Here is a 20,939-nt window from a genome sequence, read left to right as displayed (position 1 = left end):
GAAATTTCTTTTGCAACGAGACAATATTTTCCCGATGAGGCGTGTCTTTACCTGAAAATTCTGTGTGTAGAGACGTTCCTAAGTAAAGGTACGACTGTATCAGGAAAACAATGTATGAAATAAACTGTGATTTATACTGTAATCATAGTACATTGTTGTAATTTGTAAAGCAGCTCAAAAAGCCAAGTGTGGGAACCTGATTTAAAAATTTTGTATGTAGCTTCAAAATGCTCCATGTGCGTTTCCCAACATTTATTGAATGAGGACACATTGTAATGCATCATCACTTTGGATTGCAACACAAATATATCCTGTTGAATGAATAGCATACTGTATATACTGGTGGCCAAATGTATTGGCACCCCTGCAATTCTGTCAGATAATTCTCAATTTCTCTCAGAAAATTATTGCAATTACAAATGCTTTGGTAGTAATATCTTCATTGATTTTGCTTGCAATGGAAAACACAAAAGAGAATGGGGAAAAAAATTCAATCATAATCATTTTACACAAAACTCCAAAAATGGGCCGGACAATAGTAGTTGCACCGTTTGAAAAATCATGTGATGCTTCTCTAATTTGTGTAATTACAGCACCTGTTACTTACCTGAGGCACATAACAGATGGTGGCAATAACTATCACACTTGTAGCCAGTTAAAAGGGAGTAAAGTTGACACAACTTCTGTCCTGTGTCCTTGTGTATACCACATTGAGCCTGGAGAAAAGTAAGAAGACCAAAGAACTGTCTGAGGACTTGAGAAGCAAAATTGTGAGGAAGCATGGGCAATCTCAAGACTACAAGTCCATGTCCAAAGACCTCAATGTTCCTGTGTCTACCGTGCGCAGTGTCATTAATAAATATCAAGCCTGTGGCACTGTGGCTAGCCTCCCTAGATGTGGACAGAAAGGAAAAATTGACGAGAGATTTCAACAAGATTGTGCGTACGGTGGATAAAGAACCTCGACTAACATCCAAACATGTTCAAGCTGTCCTGCAGTCTGATGGTACAACAGTGTCAACCCGTACTATCCGTCGGCGTCTGAATGAAAAGGGACTCTATGGCAGGATACCCAGGAAGACTCCACTTCTGACCCAGAGACATACAAAAGCCAGGTTGGAATTTGCCAAAACCTACTTGAGAAAGCCAAAAACGTTTTGGATGAATGTTTTCTGGTCAGATGAGACAAAAGTAGAGTTTTTTGGGAAAAGGCATCAACAGAGAGTTAACAGGGGAAAAAAAAGACGAGGCCTTCAGAGAAAGAACACGGTCCACACAGTCAAACATGGCTGAGGTTCCCAGATGTTTTGGGCTTGCTTTGCTGCCTCTGGCACTGGACTGCTTGACCGTGTGCATGAAGTCTGAAGACTACCAACAAATTTTTGCAGCATAATATAGGGCTCAGTGTGAGAAATCTGAGTCTTCCAGCAGGATGATGACCCAAAACACACTTCAAAAAGCACTAGAAAATGGTTCCAGAGAAAGCACTGGAGACTTCTCAAGTGGCCAGCAATGAGTCCAGACATGAATCTCATAAAACACCTGTGGAGTGATCTGAAAATGGCAGTTAGGAGAAGGCACCCTTCAAATCTGAGAACTGGAGCAGTTGGCCAAAGAAGAATGGTCTAAAATTCCAGCAGAGCATTTTAAGAAACTCATTGATGGATACCGGAAGCGTTTGTTCGCAGTTATTTTGTCTAAAGGTTGTGCTACCAAGTATTAGGCTGAGTGTGCCAATACTTTTGTCCGGCCCATTTTTGGAGTTTTGTGTTAAATGATAATGATATAATTTTTTTTTCTCTTTTGTGTTTTTTCATTGCAAGCTAAATAAATGAAAATATTACTTAATACTAAAGCATTTGTAATTGCAATCATGTTCTGGGAGAAATTGACCATTATCTGACAGAATTGCAGGGGTGCCAATATTTTTGGCCAGCAGTGTATGTATGAAAGGATTCTTTGTTGGTACACATGGCTAACATACGAAGATTTAAAGAAAAAATATTTAGGAGTTAATAATGGTAAAAGGACTTGTACAGTGCTATATATCCTACCCACCGACGTCACAAAACCACGTGCTCGCTGTATGGTTCCGCCCACTTGTCCGTCATTTTGTCTCTGTATTAGCATTGGTTTCAATTGATCGAGGAATTTAAAATGCATTTAATGGAAGACCCGGTGCTTTCTGATGCCGTAAACTCACTGGATGTGTTGCATAAAAGGCGTTATGTGGAAAAGCTTCGTTCTATACAGTCGCCAGATCCATATTTGATGCCTAAATCGATGATTTTTGACCGGCTGCCTTCGCCGTCTCTGCCTGACCCTGATATTTACAACTATCTTGTCCACACAAAATCAGCCTATTCTCACGAAAGTTTGAAAAACTTAAGAGCTTGGAGGCTTATAAATGCTACGTTGCTGGTTGGGTGAAACAGGTCCTCGTACACGAAAATTCGGCAGGAATCTTGTGCTCGGAAGGTGAGTTACGAAATTTTCAATTCAAAATCTTTTGTTCTTGCTAACATCCACTGTCAAGTCTAATGTATTTCATGTCATTTGTCAATGGAGCTAGGGCTTTTAATGTTTATATGGTTTAGCGATAGCACTTTACTACATACATACGTGTATGTTGTCGGCGATTAGCCTAGCAATGATCTTAATTGTGGTTGTCAGCCCAAAACCCTCTAAATATATATTAAATGCATCTTACCAGATATAAAATGACTACTACATAATCTGTGGTAATCGTTTGGAGCCCAGTTTTCTCGTCGAATTGCAGCAGCCCATCTCGCTCTCTCCTCTCCGTGTCTCTCGGAATCCGGTAGAACTTCAAGTCTCTCCGTCTATCTTCTCTGTTATTGCAACCGACCGCCACACACGCCTTCACCATTTTGATTATTAATGTTAACGAGCAGAAAAACACGCCGTAAATAGGAGGAATGTACGTAGCCGTAACAGGTCAACACGATGTGTTGACGGACAAGTGGGCGGCACCAGTCAGGAGAGCGGAGTTGTGACGTCACGTGGGTAGGGTCTATTCCACCGCCAAGGCACTCAAAGCACTTTGACACTTTATCTTTATTGAACATGGGTCAGTCGCTCCTAAGGGATGGGCGGACGCCATTTTGAAGCGCGGGGTGATGGCATACGTTGCCCCTAGCCGATCGAAAAGGAGTCGGGTTCAGATACCCGAACCTGGAGGGGAAGAGATGGTCGCCCCACATTGCCCTATAAATATGTTTTCCAACAATTAAGTGAATTTGGATACATGTGGCAGGGAATCCTTTGCTTAAAGCAACACTAGGTAACTTTTTAACCTTTATAAAATATTTTCATAACATTTGTAATGATATGTCGACTGACAACTAGTTGAATAACACCTCTTTTTTATGTGTTGAGTTCTGTATCGCTTTCACCGGCACTAATTCACTTTAAGGCGGGTGGCAGGAACCCTGCCATACAAAAAAATACAAATGTGCTGACCCGGATATACAGAATAAACATTAACCTGGCTTTCACTTGCTGGCGTGACACCATCAACCAAACTCGTTTGCGCTGACGAATTCGGGTGAGGTGGGGGGGTTAGCCACATGGTTGCTAACCGTCATATGCTATTGTTTAGCCACAACTGGTTTCATTACCTTATTACTGTTCATCCTTCACACAGCCGCTGGTAACAGAAATGTTGTTTAATCCATCTGCAGGCGACCGGAAGATCATGATTTTTTGACTATGCCTGTGTGGGCTGGTCCTCATGGGAAATACAGTCTTCCTTATGGCAAAACACTACCGCTTTTGTCCACCGGCGTCGCTAATATTGACCAAAACTAAAAAGTTACCTAGTGTTGCTTTAACATAGTCACCATCACTAGTGACACACACAAAAAAGCACATTCAAAATGTAAAAGGTTACGTAAACCATTCTGGAATAAATATTTGTTCCAGCGTGCTTGGACTGCTAAACTGATCGTTTCCTGTTTTGAGTGGATTTTACAGGATGTGTACAGTTTCTTTTCTCTCTTAACAAGTTTTCGGGAAATCAATGAGAATTTTTTTTTTTTTTTTTTTCTGTATTGGATTAATTCCATTTCACACCGTTTACAAGAGTTTTCCATTTTGGGCATTTTTAAACAAGATATATGATCATTTGATCGCTTGCATTGGTCGTCTGTCGACGTGATCACATGATCACTCAATGCCAGTATGAATGGATTTGATGTCTATCACTGTCAATGACAGTGACTGAATTTCGCTGTACCAATCCAATTGAATTTTTGGGGAAATTTCCCTCTATTTTTATTGGTTTTGTCACTGGAGAGATTCTTAGGTAACACTTCCATTATGACCTCAGCATTCCTTAAACCTCCATAATGACATTGTTATTCAAAGGGACACACCTTGCTTACAACCCATCTCACCCATTTGGTGGTGAGTCATGACAGCCTACAATTAAGTGTTAAGGTGTGTCAAGTTCATTACTAGCCACCTGGTGCGTTATATATTTGGACAAAATGGCGGCAACATGTGAAGACCTGCTCTCGTGGATTGTTTGACAAAAAGGTCAAGTGTGGTCAATTGTAAGTCGTTGTTTCAATAACCCTTTTACGATGTCTTAAAATGGTACTTGACGGCTTTATTTTACGTCCCAGTTTTTCTACTGAATTCGCTCAGAAAATGGCACTACTGACTTGAGAAAAAAAAAAAGTCTTAGATTGAAAACCATGAAATTTTATGTTACATTTGAAAAAAGGTATGCTAGTGAAGTAAGCAGCATTGCCAAAAATAAAATAAAAAAGAAAAGAAAAATTTCCACTAATGGGATGACAAAGTGTAGTTTGCAGTTCTATACTTCCATCTAGAGGCGTTCAAGCAGTAATGCTGGACTCATTGTTTTTCCACTGTTGTCGCGATAGACTACAATTTTCTATATCGATAGTTACTTAAAAAGGGGAAAATATTTTTGATACGACACAAATTATAATATTATTGTAATAACGTCAGTGTTCCGCCATACTGTAGGTGGTCAAACATCCTCGAATTGCCCCCAAATTAAAAGAAATACCTCAAAATCTTCCAAAAGTGACCCGATGTCATCAGGAAGCAGTGGCGTACACAGACAATTTGGGAGGCAGGTGCTCAGAGTGGTAAAAAGCACACCTTTTGCATCGTAAGTAACTGCCAGCATGGCTGCCATGCAGTGGTGTTACTAGGATGCCAGGTGTGGGTGGGCATTAGTCTTACCTGGGGGGGTGGGGGGGCTGCAATGCTCAAGTAGGTCGAAATCCAGTCGGCTACTGCACCTTAAAACAGGTTTTGTTTTCTCCTTGAGATAACTGTTGCTGTGATTTGGTCTAAGCAAATAAAAGTTGATCTGATTTCATTTGACTTAGAACACATCCATAACTGAACAGTATGGACATGCAGGTGACAATGTTTTTTTTAGGCAACCTATTGTGGTTCCTCGGTTTTATTATTATTATTATAGTTATTCTTTGTTCCGCAGCCCCTTTGAGCTCAATTTGACCCCCTTAGAATGCTGCTCCTGCTGCAAGTAATGTGCCGCCTTCGTGTCCGCGCTGCGCATTCATGTTGACAAATGATGGGCAGTTGAGCGCACAGTTTGGAGGACAGAAGCGCTCTCACAGTGATTATGGCCGCAGCACTTAGGGGGCACGCACATTACTAACACAATAGTGATCATGACCTAATAACCTTGATAAGGGCACTTCTTCGGTTAAGAGGGTAGGGACCAGTGCTTGAGCACCACCTGGCGTCTATGTGTGCTTGCCAGTGTTAGGAAGTAACCGGGAAATGTCCCAAAATAAACAGAAAGTGACTTATATGCACCCTAAAATTAACAAGGGAGTGATCTACAATTAACTCATTACCTGCTATTGAATGAATGTTCATTTGCCCCTCCCAATCAAGATGGATTGGACGTCTAGCGCCGTCACCGGCAGCCAATGATGAACTAAAACTGCTAACAATTATTCATAATGGAAATTCTTGAAAATGATCAGTGGTGACTGGATGGACGGGTGATCTAATTAGTCCAAAGAAGCTAGTTCATTCTATCCAAAAAATAAATAAATGACACATTCCTTTATTAGAGAATAAAAACATATAAACAGAAATGTTGAATAATCCTTCATTAGAAAATAAAAACATAAACAGAAATGTTGAATAATAGCGGAAGAAAGAAAGAAAATGGTATACAGATGACACCTGACAAGTTTGACGGGGGAAAAAAAAGGAAATAATCACTTGTGTAATAAGTACATACCTGACAAATCAGTCTGGATTAGTGAGGCTTTATTACACATCACTGTTATGCTGTATACAGTTGAGCAATTCATACAATCACAGAAACAATTTTCTCTCGTTTGTTGGCGAGACACTCTTGACATCATGCGTCGGTCACCAAGGAGGCAATAAATTATGTTTTTTTTACTACTTTTTATTTTTAATTAATTAATTAATTAATTTTTTTTTACTAAATTCATGTATCTCCTTTGTCTCAAATTTGTGGCCCATGGGCCAATTACGGCCCACTTGACATTGTAATATTTTACATCTAATTGAACCAATACGATTTCAAATGAAATAAATGCATCAATTGATGGATCCGTTTTGGGTGAAAAAAAAAATCAATTATTCAAACAGTAATAATAATAATTAAAAAAAATAAAATAAAATCAGTAAAAAAAAAAATAAAAAAAATAAAAAACTAAATGAAAACAAAAGGTAATACATGAAACAAAAACACAATAAACACATACATTCAAATAAGTATGGCCCATGTAGATTTTTAGTCTGGGAATTTTATCCATTCTTTGACTTTTTTTTTTTAACCTCTTGTGACATAAAAAAGCTTCTTTTTGGCTGCCATTGACGTCAACAGACGTCCAAATCATTTTAAATGGGAGGGGCTGGAAAGTCGATTGTCATCAATAGGCGTTTTCAATATCAATTTACCTATTTTACTAACTACAACAACACATACTCTTTGACCAGAATGAATTAATGATAATCAGGGGTGAAAGTGGCTAGAATTTCTTGCCGGAACGGGGGGGGGGGGGGGGGGGGGGGGTGAACCCTCCTAAAACCACCGAAATGCTAAAACTGCTTTTGGCACAGTTACAAATATAACACACAAAAAAACAACAGGTTTCACAGTGATTTGCACGTTCCCCTCACAGTTCTGAGATCAACAAGTGTTCAATCACGGGCTCCAACCCTTCCAGTGTGGAGTTTGCATGTTCTCACCACACCTGCGTTGGTTTTCTCCTGGTGTGCGTGAAAGCAGGGCTAAACTAAACAGGAAACAGGGCAAGCTGGAAATAGCTAAATTAAACTGAAAACATAACGAAATTATACGTTCGGTTCAGTCCAGGGTTCTCGCTAACTTTTTAAAATAAATATATATTACTAAAACGATATATGAATGTTAACTAAGGAATACTTGTTATCAAATAAATAATTTGGAAAAAAGAGAAGGCGCTGTATGGTCATTGCAGAGCCAGAGCGTGCCATGCGCCCTCTTTTTAATATTCACCTCTGCAAGACGGCAATACCGCGTCTCTTTATTTGTATTTAGCCAACTTTTCCAGCGTTATTTCGTTGTGTAAATGTATTTATAATGATCATAAAAATATGTAGACTATTTAAACATTAAGAAAAGTTGCGTTTTTTCACTGCCAACTGAGAATTCGTTACAAAAGACAGGCGTTTATGCATAGGCATTGTCACCAAATGTGATCACACAAAATGCAACCAGTCCGTTTTTCCAAGCAGCAAGCAGTGCTTTGTCAGTAGCCACGTTTACATGCTGACTTTTATTCATACCGATTCAAATAATTCTGAATGGAAATTTCAGATCATCTGTTTACACGTCACTTCATCTATTCCGATCCAGCGTTTACATGTGTCTGCCTTTATTCCGAAAGGACGTTTGACAACTGCCGTCTGACATGCGCAGATTAATCAAAACAAAGCGTCACGTTACAAAACATGGAGATCGATCGTCAGATCAGCTGCTGTTTTAACTTTTCGAGTGGAAACAAAACTTCAGAATGACACGCCGTTCATTTAAAAAGTTGTGTGGGCTGGTGGAGGGATTCATGGAGTTTCCGCTGGACTCTAATTAGGTGCGCTGTGCGTGTGCTTGGAAGCCATGTTGCAAGTGACGTTACTTACGTCACCAAGTGACGTCACCACGTCAGTACGGAGCATGTGCAGAAAGAACGCAACCAGACACCATTCCGCTTCCCTGTTTACATGATATCATTTTACTTCTAATCGGTTTGGGAAAAGGAATATTCCACCCCTGTGAAACGGAATGAAATTCCATTCGGTTTGGGCCTGTTCATTCCGAATGAGGTGTTTATATGGAACACATTTATTCGGTTTGAACATCTAAACCGATTGCAATTGGAATATTTGGCTCCATGTAAACGTGGCTAGTGTCTGACTGGCCCATCCCTTCCCTCTCCTTCTCCTCCTGAGTCCTCACAAATAATACATAGAATTTTGAGGTTTTTATTGGGCTCGGGCCTACAAATAAAATATAACATTTGGTTTTTTTCCGGGCTCAGGCCTACAAATAAAACATAACATTTTGGGGGTTTTTTTGGCCTCGGGCTTGCAAATCCGGTTAATTGAATGGGCTCGGGCCGGGTTGGGCCACAATACCCGCGGACCCGTGTCGGGTCGGGCTGGATTTTTCAGCTCCGATCTCACCTCTTGATGACCTTAAATTGGTTGCAGTTACATGTCGGGAACGCTCCCTCTGGAACAAAACACGACACGATTTGACCAACATTGTGACAACCAATGCTGACCAAAAATGACGTAATGTCTAGGTTATAAAATTGCACCCGCAGCCCTCCACGCACAGAGAGCGCCAGTAGGCAACATGGGACAAGTCCGTGAAAGCCTCCAACCTGCTTCATTTTCGAGACATCTATTCATGTGAAACCAATGACGAGAGTAGATCCGGCGTCACCTGATAAACCCCTAAACCCTGGATATATGTGTGAAAAGGGCTGCAGGCAACGAGACTTGTCAGATCGAGATATTGGGAAGAACTATGTGGAATAAATGAATAATAAAAATCAGTGAAAACGGACAACGCTAAACAAGCTCTTTATTAGGCTTGTTGTTAACACTTGTGGATGTAAATCTGACGTTAGTAGATTGTTCTTATTGGTGATGCGTGTGTGGCAGCTGTGGCAGTTTTTTTTTTTTTTTTTTTTAATGGGTTTTGACAGTTGCCGTCATATTTGCGGGATCAAAGCACCGTATGCTGGATCGGCGTTCCGCCATCGTATTTCTTGGCGGAACGCCGATCCGGTGCGTTCCGGCTCACTTTCACCCCTGATGATAACATTTGAATGTCCACTGCAGTGACCACTGTCCCTGAAAGGGTTAAAGCCGAGAAACGATTCGTTGGCTGTCACAATCCAGTCATTCCCGTTAGCCCAGTTTTCAGAGCGCGCAGGTAGGCGCAGGTGAAAGTCGCGTAGACGGAGGGAGGAAACAACCCAGCCAGACGGAAGGAATTGAATGCAAACCCAACGTGACAGTCCAACACGTAATGGATACAATCACACTCAAGGTAAAGTTTGGTTTTCCTTCTTTCTTTAAGTTGTCACTTGGTGTTCTCACATATAAAGATGGTTGACTTTGTTGATAAAGAGTTCCCGTTTTACTGAGATTGAAAGCGTACAGGGAAACTGTAACCAGGAAGTTTGAATCAAAAATGTTTCACTTACCGACAGTATGTGTGTGACAAAGGCAAAAATGGGTGGTTTTGCTGTCTAGCTGAATTTCAGGTTTATTCTTTGGTATATTATAATTCAATATAGTTTACAGAATCTGTAAAATTCAATCTGATGGGGTTAAGATCTGGGTTAGATGGAAGTTAAAGGGGGCTCTTGTACAGGACGCCACTTAAACTATGACCGCCACTTTCCCTCAGTGTGATATAGTGATGTTCTGTAAGCAAGCCTAAAAGTTTGTGTTGGTGCAAAAAATCAAATAACTGTCTAAAACCTGGCTTCTAAACCCATAACGAAAGTGTCATACAGTGCAGTTCTATAAAAAGTCTTCAATGAAGTGTGCCTTTTTATTATGACAGAGTATTAAAGCAAAGAAAGAAAAAAGTATATAAGGAGATTAAAGTTGTAAGGTTACAAGAATAAAGTGATAGTTTTCTCTTGATATTACAAGTTTAATCTTGTAATATGACTTTATTGTTGTGACTTTATTGCCCTTTTTTCCTATTTGTTTTGCCATAATACACAGTTGTACTATTTACTATTTATCTTTGTTTATGGGTGGAAAAAAAACAAACAAAAAAAACAAGCTCGAATCATGTGAAAATCACAGTGATACTCACATGACAGGGTGGTTGTAAATTCTGCTTGAGTCACATCTTGACAGTGCAGATGACAATAGAAATAAGCGTGGGTATTTAACTTGGTCCTCATTTTGGGTAACGTTTCAGCTGGAACCTTGGACTGTAAAGCATTTTCCAACTGACTTTTGACAAACGTAAGATAAACGAACAACTATTCATGCTCAAATTCCAGCTCGTTAATAATTCAAGAGTCTAAAAATAACCTCACATTCAATTTGAGAAATGTTATCGGAATGTGACAAAAGTGCGGGGGAGGTAAGTAAAAGATGACGTGCTGGTCCTAAATTTGAATTCTTCATTTTGTATTAAATTACGTACAAACAATAGCTGGCATTCAAGGTTAAATTGGTTAAATGTTTTAAAACCACTAAACAACTCAGCAGAAACAACATTAATACAATAACACATAGACATAACCTTTTTGTGATTGGGAAGTGTGAGGAATGCTTCCCTTGCGAGTTTTGGCCAGTGGCACTTCCAGAAATTTTTCATAGGGGTGGCCAGATGGGGCCCACTTAAAATCTTGGAGTGGCACACAGGAGAGACTACTGTGAAGGAGAGGAGCAGCGGCTTGCCTGGCTGTTTATTTGGGATGAAATGGATAACTGATGCTACTACAATCTAACGATATCCTGGCAAGCAGCAAATTTTTATGGGGGGGGGGGGGGGTCGTGGCCACCCCTGGCCACTTTTTAGTGGAGCCACTGGTTTTGGCACGAGGAAAGTTTGTATGGAAAATAAAATTCATCTTTTGGCATTATTTTCAATATTCACCAGTGCCTACTCCATGTAATTCTGATAACTAACAAACAATACTTTTAATAGCATATTTTAAGTGCAGAGTAGCTGACGTCAGTGTTGTGGTTTAACGTACGATGTGAACAAATGTTGCGTTACTGGTTCTGGTTTTGCAATATTAAGATGTAATACAGTGTAAAACATTGAAAAACAATAGCAGATCTATTTTTGTCTTTTTGACTTGTTGCTCAGACTTGTTTTATTGCTTGTTGTTGCTTGTATGATGTTACGTTTAGTTTACCAGTCAAATATCAGCACCTATGTGTTGCCATGTCAATATAATCTACCCATTGTGATAGTAATGTCTGATGCGGGAGTGAAGAAGGGCCAATTTGAAATCATTGACTTTCATTTGATAAATGGAGGATCGGAATCAGGTTTTTCTTTTTTCAAATCGGGTTTTTAAAACACATTTTCAAAGTGTTAACTCATTGGCTGGACGTCTATTGCCGTCAATGGAAGTGAAACATGATCGCTAGCCTTCCCAGCTGAAACGGTTTCGATGTTTATCCTGTAATTTTCAATTGCGGTGAATGAGTTTAGAAGGGCTACAAGCAACAGTAAGTAATCTCGAAGTATGAGAGTATCGTGAAAAAACCCACGAAATGTATAAATTCATATACACATGTATAATTCTCAGTTTTTATATAAATTTACATATGTAAAATATTAAGTTCTACAGTTTCCTACAATGATTTCAACATGTCAGGTTTTGACTAGGGTTGGGAATCTCTGGCATGAAGCCGATTCGATATGTATCTAGATACACAATTACGATTCGATTAAAAAACGATACATTTTTAAGGCCGAGCGATTCGATACGATTCGATACAGAGTGAAAACAATACGATAGTAAACCTTTATTTGCATGTGTTCGTACAGTATTTTAAAAATATAAAAAAGACCACATTTCTAATAGCAAAATTAAACAAAATTTCATACCAATGTCATGTTTTATTTTTTAATGGAAAAAATAAAAAATAAAAAAAATAAGGCTTACGAGATGACCGTCATTTTGTTGGATGGGATTGATAACAAAATAAAACTCCAGTGACAGACAACAAAGTGCAGTAAATCAATCACTGTATTTCCTGGTGTTTTGAACACAAGAGGTAAGTAATTTAAGTGCAAACTTTCAACGTAAACATCTTACAAACAAAAAATATTAATAATATGCAGCAGCTCTAGAAAAAAAAAATTAAACCTGCTAGTGTTATCATTAATAAATAATAAATTATGCTTTACCACTGGTATAATTGGGGAAATAAAAACATAGCATTTAGATGGACAGGTCAATAATCATTACTTTAACCTTATACACAGCAAAGTCATTCACTTATGCCTGTGCTTCCACATTTTTATTCCTCATCACTGTCCATATCTTTTTTTGAAGGGCAGATTTTTCTTGAGGAAGATCAACTAATCCACATGTTCATGTTTAAGTAGACTGCGTTTCGTGGAAACAAAATCTCCAGTGGGTTGTGCTGCCCTTTCCACCATTGTAGTGAGTTATTTTTAAGTGTTAAAAACTCACGATCTCTGTACCGCTCCAGACTTCACACTAGCTAGCTCTGTCCCATGCGAACAGATCTGGCTGCATTCATCACTTCAAAGTCCGACTTTTGTTGTCCAGGGTGCGTTGAAAATCAATCGCTGCACGTCGCTGGCGTCAAAGCACAAACTGTCCACTGCGTTACAGTGGTTTTGTTAGCTCTTGCGTTGTTATGACACGCCCGTGACGATCGGGTAATGACGGCAACTAGTAGCGGGTTTGCCGAAATGCATGGAAAGTTGAGGCAACCACGACTGTGAGTGGTGCTTGTCCATATTATATCAAGCGTGTGGTCTCAATCTAAGTGCGCTGTGTGGTGAATGACACAAGCGCAGCATGTGAAGTGAAAGCTAAATTATTATCATATTAAGCAATGCATTGAACTAGGCATTAGAAGCCGATTCTTGTGCTCGCGATAGCCGAATTCTATCTCTACAATCGGTTCATTGAATATTTAATGGCTATTTACTGTCGAATGGTAACTTTACTATCGATACAGCTGTATCTCTCACCTGTAAAACCGGATATCCGGTTGTATCTGTTTATCGTTCTCAAGCTTAGTTTTGACCCCTGAGCTAATAGCAAGGCATTGGTTGAGGAACTAGCACCATCTAGTGTTAAAGATGAGAAGTACAACAGAATGCAGGCTGAATTTAAGCTTCTTGTGCTGACCATATTCAATGATATTATCACAATTGTCTGCAGGCCAATAGAAACTGGGCAGTAGGCCGCATATTGGACACCCCTGATCTAATCCATTTTAATTGAAGATGTTTCACTACCGTCGATTGGCAATAGATGTTCGATGCATTTTCACTAGGAGTACATAACTGTGAAAATGGATTGGACGTCTATTGCTGTCACTGAGTTTTTGCTAATTGTTTCCCTTTTCGTTCCCTCAGCTGAACTGGCAATGACCGACCCAGTCCCCGGACTTCCCCTAAAACATCAAGTCATCCCCTTTGGAGAGCATTGACACCTATCAGCAATGGATGCAGCTTCAGTACAGTCAAGTGATGGAGGGGATATGGACCTCACGGAGCCAGAGAGCAACACTGAAACCCCAGCAGACTTCAGTTTTTTCCACAAGTTGTCACCTGAAATAGTCAAGTTCTACACTTATAGCCATCGGGTAAGTACAGAACAATCTATCCTCAGAGAGAGTCGACTGTTTGCTTTAGGAATAGTTTAATTTGTGGAACTTCAAACTCAGAAGAACTGAGATGAGATTTTTACTGATGCCTAAAGGGAAATTCTTGAGTTACAATTTGTAATAGGAAACAAGATAGGCTGTCATCTGATCAGTCAGGAGTGACAGATGACACAATGATGGAAGGAGGAGTGCTAAATGACAGCATATACAGTGGGGCAAATAAGTATATAGTCAACCACTAATTGTGCAAGTTCTCCCACTTGAAAATATTAGAGAGGCCTGTAATTGTCAACATGGGTAAACCTCAACTATGAGAGACAGAATGGGGGGGGGGGGGGGGGGGGGGGGAGAGACAGAAAATCACATTGTTTGATTTTTAAAGAATTTATTTGCAAATCATGGTGGAAAATAAGTATTTGGTCAATACCAAAAGTTCATCTCAATATTTTGTTATGTACCCTTTGTTGGCAATAACAGAGGTCAAACGTCTTCTGTAACTCTTCACAAGCTTTTCACACACTGTTGCTGTTATTTTGGCCCATTCATCCATGCAGATGTCCTCTAGAGCAGTGATGTTTTGGGGCTGTCATTGGGCAACACGGATTTTCAACTCCCTTCACAGATTTTCTATGGGGTTGAGATCTGGAGACTGGCTAGGCCACTCCAGGACCTTGAAATGCTTCTTACGAAGTCACTCCTCTGTTGCCCTGGCTGTGTGTTTAGGATCATTGTCATGCTGAAAGACCCAGCCATGTCTCATCTTCAATGCCCTTGCTGATGGAAGGAGATTTTCACTCAAAATCTCTTGATACATGGCCCCATTCATTCTTTCCTTGACACAGATCAGTCGTCCTGGTCCCTTAGCAGATAAACGGCCCCTAAGCATGATGTTTCCACCCCCATGCTTCAAAGTGGGTATGGTGCAATTCAGTTTTCTTTTCCCCCCAAACACAAGAACCTGTGTTTTAACAAAAAAGTTCTATTTTGGTTTCATCTGACCATAACACATTCTCGCAGTCCTCTTCTGGATCATCCAAATGCTCTCTAGCCAACCGCAGACGGGCCAGGATGTGTACGTTCTTCAGCAGGGGGACACGTCTGGCAGTGCAGGATTTGAGTCCCTGGCGGTGCATTGTGTTACAAATAGTAGCCTTTGTTACTGTGATCCCAGCTTTCTGTAGGTCATTCACTAGGTCCCCCCATGTGGCTCTGGGATTTTTGCTCACCGTTCTTGTTATCATTTTGATGCCACAGGGTGAGGAGGGAGTTGAAAGTCCGTGTTGCCCAACGACAGCCCCAAAACATCACTGCTCTAGAGGAGATCTGCATGGAGGAATGGGCCAAAATACCAGCAACAGTGTGTGAAAAGCTTGTGAAGAGTTACAGAAAACGTTTGGCCTCCGTTATTGCCAACAAAGGGTACATAACAAAGTATTGAGATGAACTTTTGGTATTGACCAAATACTTATTTTCCACCATGATTTGCAAATAAATTCTTTAAAAATCAAACAATGTGATTTTCTGTTTTTTTTCCACATTCTGTCTCTCATGATGGAGGTTTACCCATGTTGACAATTACAGGCCTCTCTAATATTTTCAAGTGGGACAACTTGCAAAATTAGTGGTTGACTAAATACTTATTTGTTCCACTGTATGTTCAAAGGGATTAGGAACGCACACATTTTAAACATCTCGTGTGTGTCCTTTTTATGTTTATTCCTTTTTAAACTAAGTTCATGAAATTATTACTCCTCATTTTCTTTCAAAACGTATTTTTTTAAAATATCTGTACAAAAAAAAAAAAAAAAAACACATTTAAGACTTCATACAATATATTAACACGTCACACTTTGCATGTTTGGAATTCATTCTTCTAAAAAACTACTACTACTACTGCCACTTTACCTATAAAGGACTGTTACTACGAATAAATAGAAAATGCAATTTTTGGAGAAATGTTTTGGGAATGCTGTAAGTTCCAACCAACAAAAAAGGCCCAGCTAGACGCTCTCTCTGTCGCTTCCTCACAAGCCCGCCGGACAGCGGCAAAAAGGACTCTCACTGCTCATATTGAGTTCATTCATTTAATCCAACAAAAAACGACTCCACAGAGCGATATCCAAAATGTGAACAAAGGAACAAACAGAGAGAATAATGAGAAAACGTAAAATTATCCACTTTGACCGTAAAAGAGAGAAATATAGAACGTTATAGAGAGAGAGGTCAAAAAACTGTGTGGCTCTCTTCCTTCTGCCTTAGCACACCTGCTCGCACAAACATTTCCGTCCGCCTAGGTCGTAAAACGTGACGTCACGAGCTCGTTTTATAAATCAAATAAAAAAATCACAAGCCTATCACATTGAATCAATCAAATTATTCACAATGAACATGAACAATCAACCAAACGTTATCTAGGCTCCTACAAATGCGTTCAAGCTAGTGGGTAAACGTGTGGATTTTTCTTCCTTTTTTTGGGGGGGGTAATTATGTGTCACTTCCTGATTATTTCAGGTTGCGTCCAGTTGGTTATAGAACATTTTTTTTATCACTTCGTGTTGATTTTAGGTCACATCCTACTAATTTTGGGACAATTCTGGGTTTTTTTCCTGGTGATTTCAGGTCATTTCCTGTTAATTTTGGTAAGATTTCGGGTTTCTTCCTATTGGTGTTGGCTGTTGATAGTTGGACATTTTCTAGGTCACTTCGTCTTGATCTCGGGTCACTTTCTATTGATTTTGGGACAATGCCTGATCACTTCTTATTGGTTTTGGGTGACTTCCTGATGATTTATGGACAATATATGGGATCTTCCTGTTGATACAGGGAATACACAGGGAATACAGAGCTTTAACAGTCATTAACACACAGACATGACAACGAAATTACGTTCGAATTAAGTTCGATGAGTGAGCATCGGGCCGCTGCAGATGAACAGCGCCACCAACGATCTCTCTCTCTTCTTCAGAAATGATAGAGCAGTTGCAGTTAGGAAAGTTACAGTGAACACACATACAGTATATCATACAACATAGCAGGAATATGACACGATGCAAAGGTCACATGCAGGAATTTTTTATACGAGAATAAGGAACTTCTCAATCATGGCTGGTAGAAGGGGCAGTGATACTTTGAAAAGACGAAAGCGGATTTGGAGGGACTTCAGAATGTGTTTGTATATCAGTATTTGTGTGTGCATGCAGACAAAATAAGAGTCACAGGACCCTGCGACCGGCCTTGGGAGGAGAGATTAAGGGCGTCAGATAAGGACCATCTGCGTGGCTCTCCCAGGAGGAAGAAGGGGGGGGCAGAGGGGAGTCAGATAAGGAGATTTTAATCCGAATCGGAATTTAGATGTCTAAAAAAGTGCAGTTGTCCTCAGTCAGTTACGCAGACCTCAGCTCCTGCAAGTCTCTCCCAACAGTTGCAGTTTGTCTTGACAATTCCGCCAGTTGAAACGCGATGTTCTCCATACGTCTCCATCCCTCCCCGGATTGAGCCGTGCAAGCGCAGACTAATGTTCCAATCTGGGCCTAATGCCTGTCCTCCGAAGCCTTGAATAAATCATCAAGACATAGTCCAGATCGCAGGTCTCCCAGTTCCCTACCAACATTAGCGGTCCGACGAGACAGCTCCGTAAGCTGGTTCCCGATTAAATCATCCTCTCTTCTGCTATCCCCAGGCCGGACCGTGAATAAGGTCCCGATCCAGGCCTCCAAACGGGCCTCCAACCGGTCCTCTGGAGTCCTGAGTTGCGCCGTTAGATCAGTGGTCAATTTGCCAATTTCCCTGAAAGCTGCCGTCTTGGAAACTTTCCGGTAGAGTAGGTAACCTCCCAAGCCAAACAGGAGGACCTCCGCGATCATCATACCAATAAGCCAGATATCCTCGACGTCTTCCACAGATAGGACTGTGAGACAGGCGGGCTGCCAGTGCGTCCGTGAATCTCGCACGTAGCCCGCCGCAAAGGTCCCCCTCTTGGCAGAACGTCTCTCCTTGAGCCGTGTTTTGTTGAAAAAAATCTTGACAAAAATGCTGAGGGACCAACTAATTAAATCCATGTTTCAAGTTGAGAGTCAGCAGCAGCTGGTCCACCGAGGAACAATACAAAAAAAGCTGACAAAGTAGACTGACAAAGATAGCTATCCCAATTCTGACCATTTTTAAAACTCCACTTTTCGAATAAAAATAAATACTTACTCTTGTCGCCATTCATCTTTTTTCCAGATGCACAAAAGACAGAAAGTTGTGAGCTCCTATTCAACTGTGACTAAGGGAGCGTCCTCATCATCCAAACCCAGAGCTGCACTTAAACAAGTTTTTCTCAATCAGGGTGTGGTTGACAGGAACCTGACAACAGAGGTACCATTTTGTCATGTCATGTGGAGAGAACAAGAAACACAGCTTCATCTTCACTTTCTCTTTCTTTCAGGAGAAGAATCAGTTGGACGTGTTGAAGCTGGAGCTGGAGGCCTTCGCTGTGCCTGTCAGCCTGAGGTGGAGATGGAGAGAGGAGAAACGTGGAAGCCTGCTGGAGAGGAACTGGACCGACATTGTCAAGTCTCACTCTGTAAGACTACTTCCTTGACACACAATATATTATCTCGGTTACAAATACAGTGGAACTTCTAAAGCAGTGCTTCTCAAGTAACACCTGCAAAAATAATGACCAACATGAAAATATGGTTGAGTGTTCATGTACATAATGTTACTAAAGCACTCCTAGATGTAATCAAATCCTTAAAAATTACTGAAATACTCCTTAATCAAATATAATACTCCGTAAAAGTTAAATACTATTAAATATACTAAAATACTCCCTAAAAGATTAAAAAAAAAAAAAAATACTATTAACTCTGCAAAAATACTTTGCAAAACTTATATAGTACTAACACTCTTATATTAAAAAAAAAAAAAAAAAAAAAAATCCCTAAAAGTTAAAAGATACTAATCACTACAAATTATCTAAATACATGTGACTTGGCTAACATTCCCACTCACAAGTTGTGTAAATACCAATAGATGTCAACAAACACTCCATTAAAGTTATCTCAGTGCTCTTAAATTGACACACATACAAAAATAAAAAACATCTTAAAGGTTAACCACGTACTATCAAAGCTACTATAATACTTCCTAAAGGTTTACAAAATACTATTAAAGCTTCTAAAATACTGCCAAAGGTTATTGAGACTGTCTTCAATTTACAAAAAATATTCCCTAAAAAGTCAACCAAATATTAAAGTTTTTAAATATACTCATTAAAAGTTATGTAAATGCTTCTAGATGTAATCAAACAGTATAGTACAAAAATATTACCTAAAACACTCTTACAATCAAATCTACTAAAATACTCCCTAAAAGTTAACAAAACATAATTGAATCTCAGATAAACTTTAATATGAATAAAAGAATATTTCAAACGTTTTTCACATAAATATTTGAAAACCATTCTCAATGCATATTTGCAAATGTGGTGAACTTAAAAGTCAAACACAATAGTTAAATACACCTGCACTGTACTCCATTTTAAGGAAAAATTTAAAGTAATCCTGATCTTTAAGACAAGTAATTCTTAAAAGATAAATATTTGTATGAGTTATAATAATTTGATATTAAAACCCCTCTTAATGTTTTCGTTTTAATAAAATTTGTAAAATTATTTTAAGTGATTGGTCGCCATTCTTGTTATGTCGCAGTGCGTGACGTCACCGGGCCGAACTTCCAGCGTGTCTTTCTTAGCTACCCCAACATGTCGTTGGTTCTGCCCTTCCAATTTGAACCAGATCGGAAAAGTGAAGAGCTGGACAGCACTGTCGGTCGTACACAAGACGAGCAGCAAAGGCAAAATGAGAACAGGAAATACAGCACCTTATAAGAGAAGAATTGGGCAAAACTGGTGATGTACTCGCTGCAAGTCCGTCTCAATGATAACGGAGCACAGAGTGTATGCTGTTGAGAACTCCGGTTTTTGTTGGCACATCTTCAAGGTAGGATACTGCGTTTTCAAACTTATCCCAGTATAATTATGTAGCTTGTTAGTGTCCAGAGCTGTCGTATGCTTTACATACAGTACAAGCCAACAGTTTGACGGGAACAAATCCTGGAATCGAGTGTAATCCATGTCTTGGACATTGTAACGCGTGGTTAGGTAGGATATGTGCATAAAAGTACCAAAAAGGGGAGAAGCTTCCACTTATGCACATTTATTCACACACAAAAAAAATATTTTCACCTTGGCCACTCGTCACTCGGGAGCTCAGCGGTACGCACACACGCGTTCCCAGACGAACTCCAACATAAAAGTAAGGTCCATGTCAGAGTCACTGTCGTCACTGTAGCGTGCCATAGTGCTTTAATTATTTGGTATGATTTGGGGAAAACTCCCACGAAGAATAGTCAACAAAAAAGATACCAATAGTAATCCAAATCCGCGTTTTTTCACTCACTCGAAGATCCAGGAATTAGACCGATCTCATGGCAATGTTGCAACCGCGATCAGGCCGTCGAATCCACAAAATAGACTGATACCAAAAGCCGCTGTGGGAACGACGAATCCAGAAACTAGACAGATCCAAAACCAATATTGCAGCCGCGGTGGGACCGTCGGATCCAGAAATTTGACGGATCCCTTACTTGACTGAGGATCCAGGAAAAATTTTTGGGCGCCAGTTGTAACGCGTGGTAGGTAGGATACGAGCATACAAGGACCAAAAAGGGGAGAAGCTTCCACTTATGCACATTTATTCACAAAAAATAATAATTCCACCTTGACCACTCACGTCACTTCCATTGTTACCATTTGACTGGAAATTGCATCCAAAAGCAGCACATCGTGGCATTTTACTAAGTGAGTTTAGGCAGCAATACGCAATTGTTGTACACGCTACACATTTGGAAACATCCCATTTACGTCATCACTGTGAGCCCACAAAACATGGCGCCAACTATCCCCAAGAATCTCCTCTCCCAACTATTGGTCAAAATATGTACTAAATATGATAAAATATTGCCATTGA

General features: G+C 39.9%; 1 protein-coding gene across 3 annotated transcripts in view; it reads left to right on the top strand.

Moving 5' to 3' along the window:
• Window positions 1-285: 285 nt before the first annotated feature.
• The window catches only part of plekhg6 (pleckstrin homology domain containing, family G (with RhoGef domain) member 6), a 44,769-nt gene continuing 24,115 nt past the window's right edge, over window positions 286-20,939 (top strand). The window contains exons 1-5 of one of the 3 annotated variants that reach the window (XM_057833859.1): window positions 286-4,577; window positions 9,406-9,616; window positions 13,673-13,902; window positions 18,148-18,282; window positions 18,353-18,490. In XM_057833859.1, coding sequence (XP_057689842.1) covers window positions 13,759-13,902; window positions 18,148-18,282; window positions 18,353-18,490 — 417 coding nt within the window. In that variant the 5' untranslated portion in view covers window positions 286-4,577; window positions 9,406-9,616; window positions 13,673-13,758. The other 2 variants (XM_057833860.1, XM_057833861.1) reach the window with 2 other exon arrangements.

Source organism: Corythoichthys intestinalis, chromosome 4, assembly GCF_030265065.1.
Source record: "Corythoichthys intestinalis isolate RoL2023-P3 chromosome 4, ASM3026506v1, whole genome shotgun sequence".
NCBI lineage: Eukaryota > Metazoa > Chordata > Actinopteri > Syngnathiformes > Syngnathidae > Corythoichthys > Corythoichthys intestinalis.
Note: the sequence above shows the minus strand (reverse complement) of the source record. Positions and strands in the feature narration are given on the sequence as shown.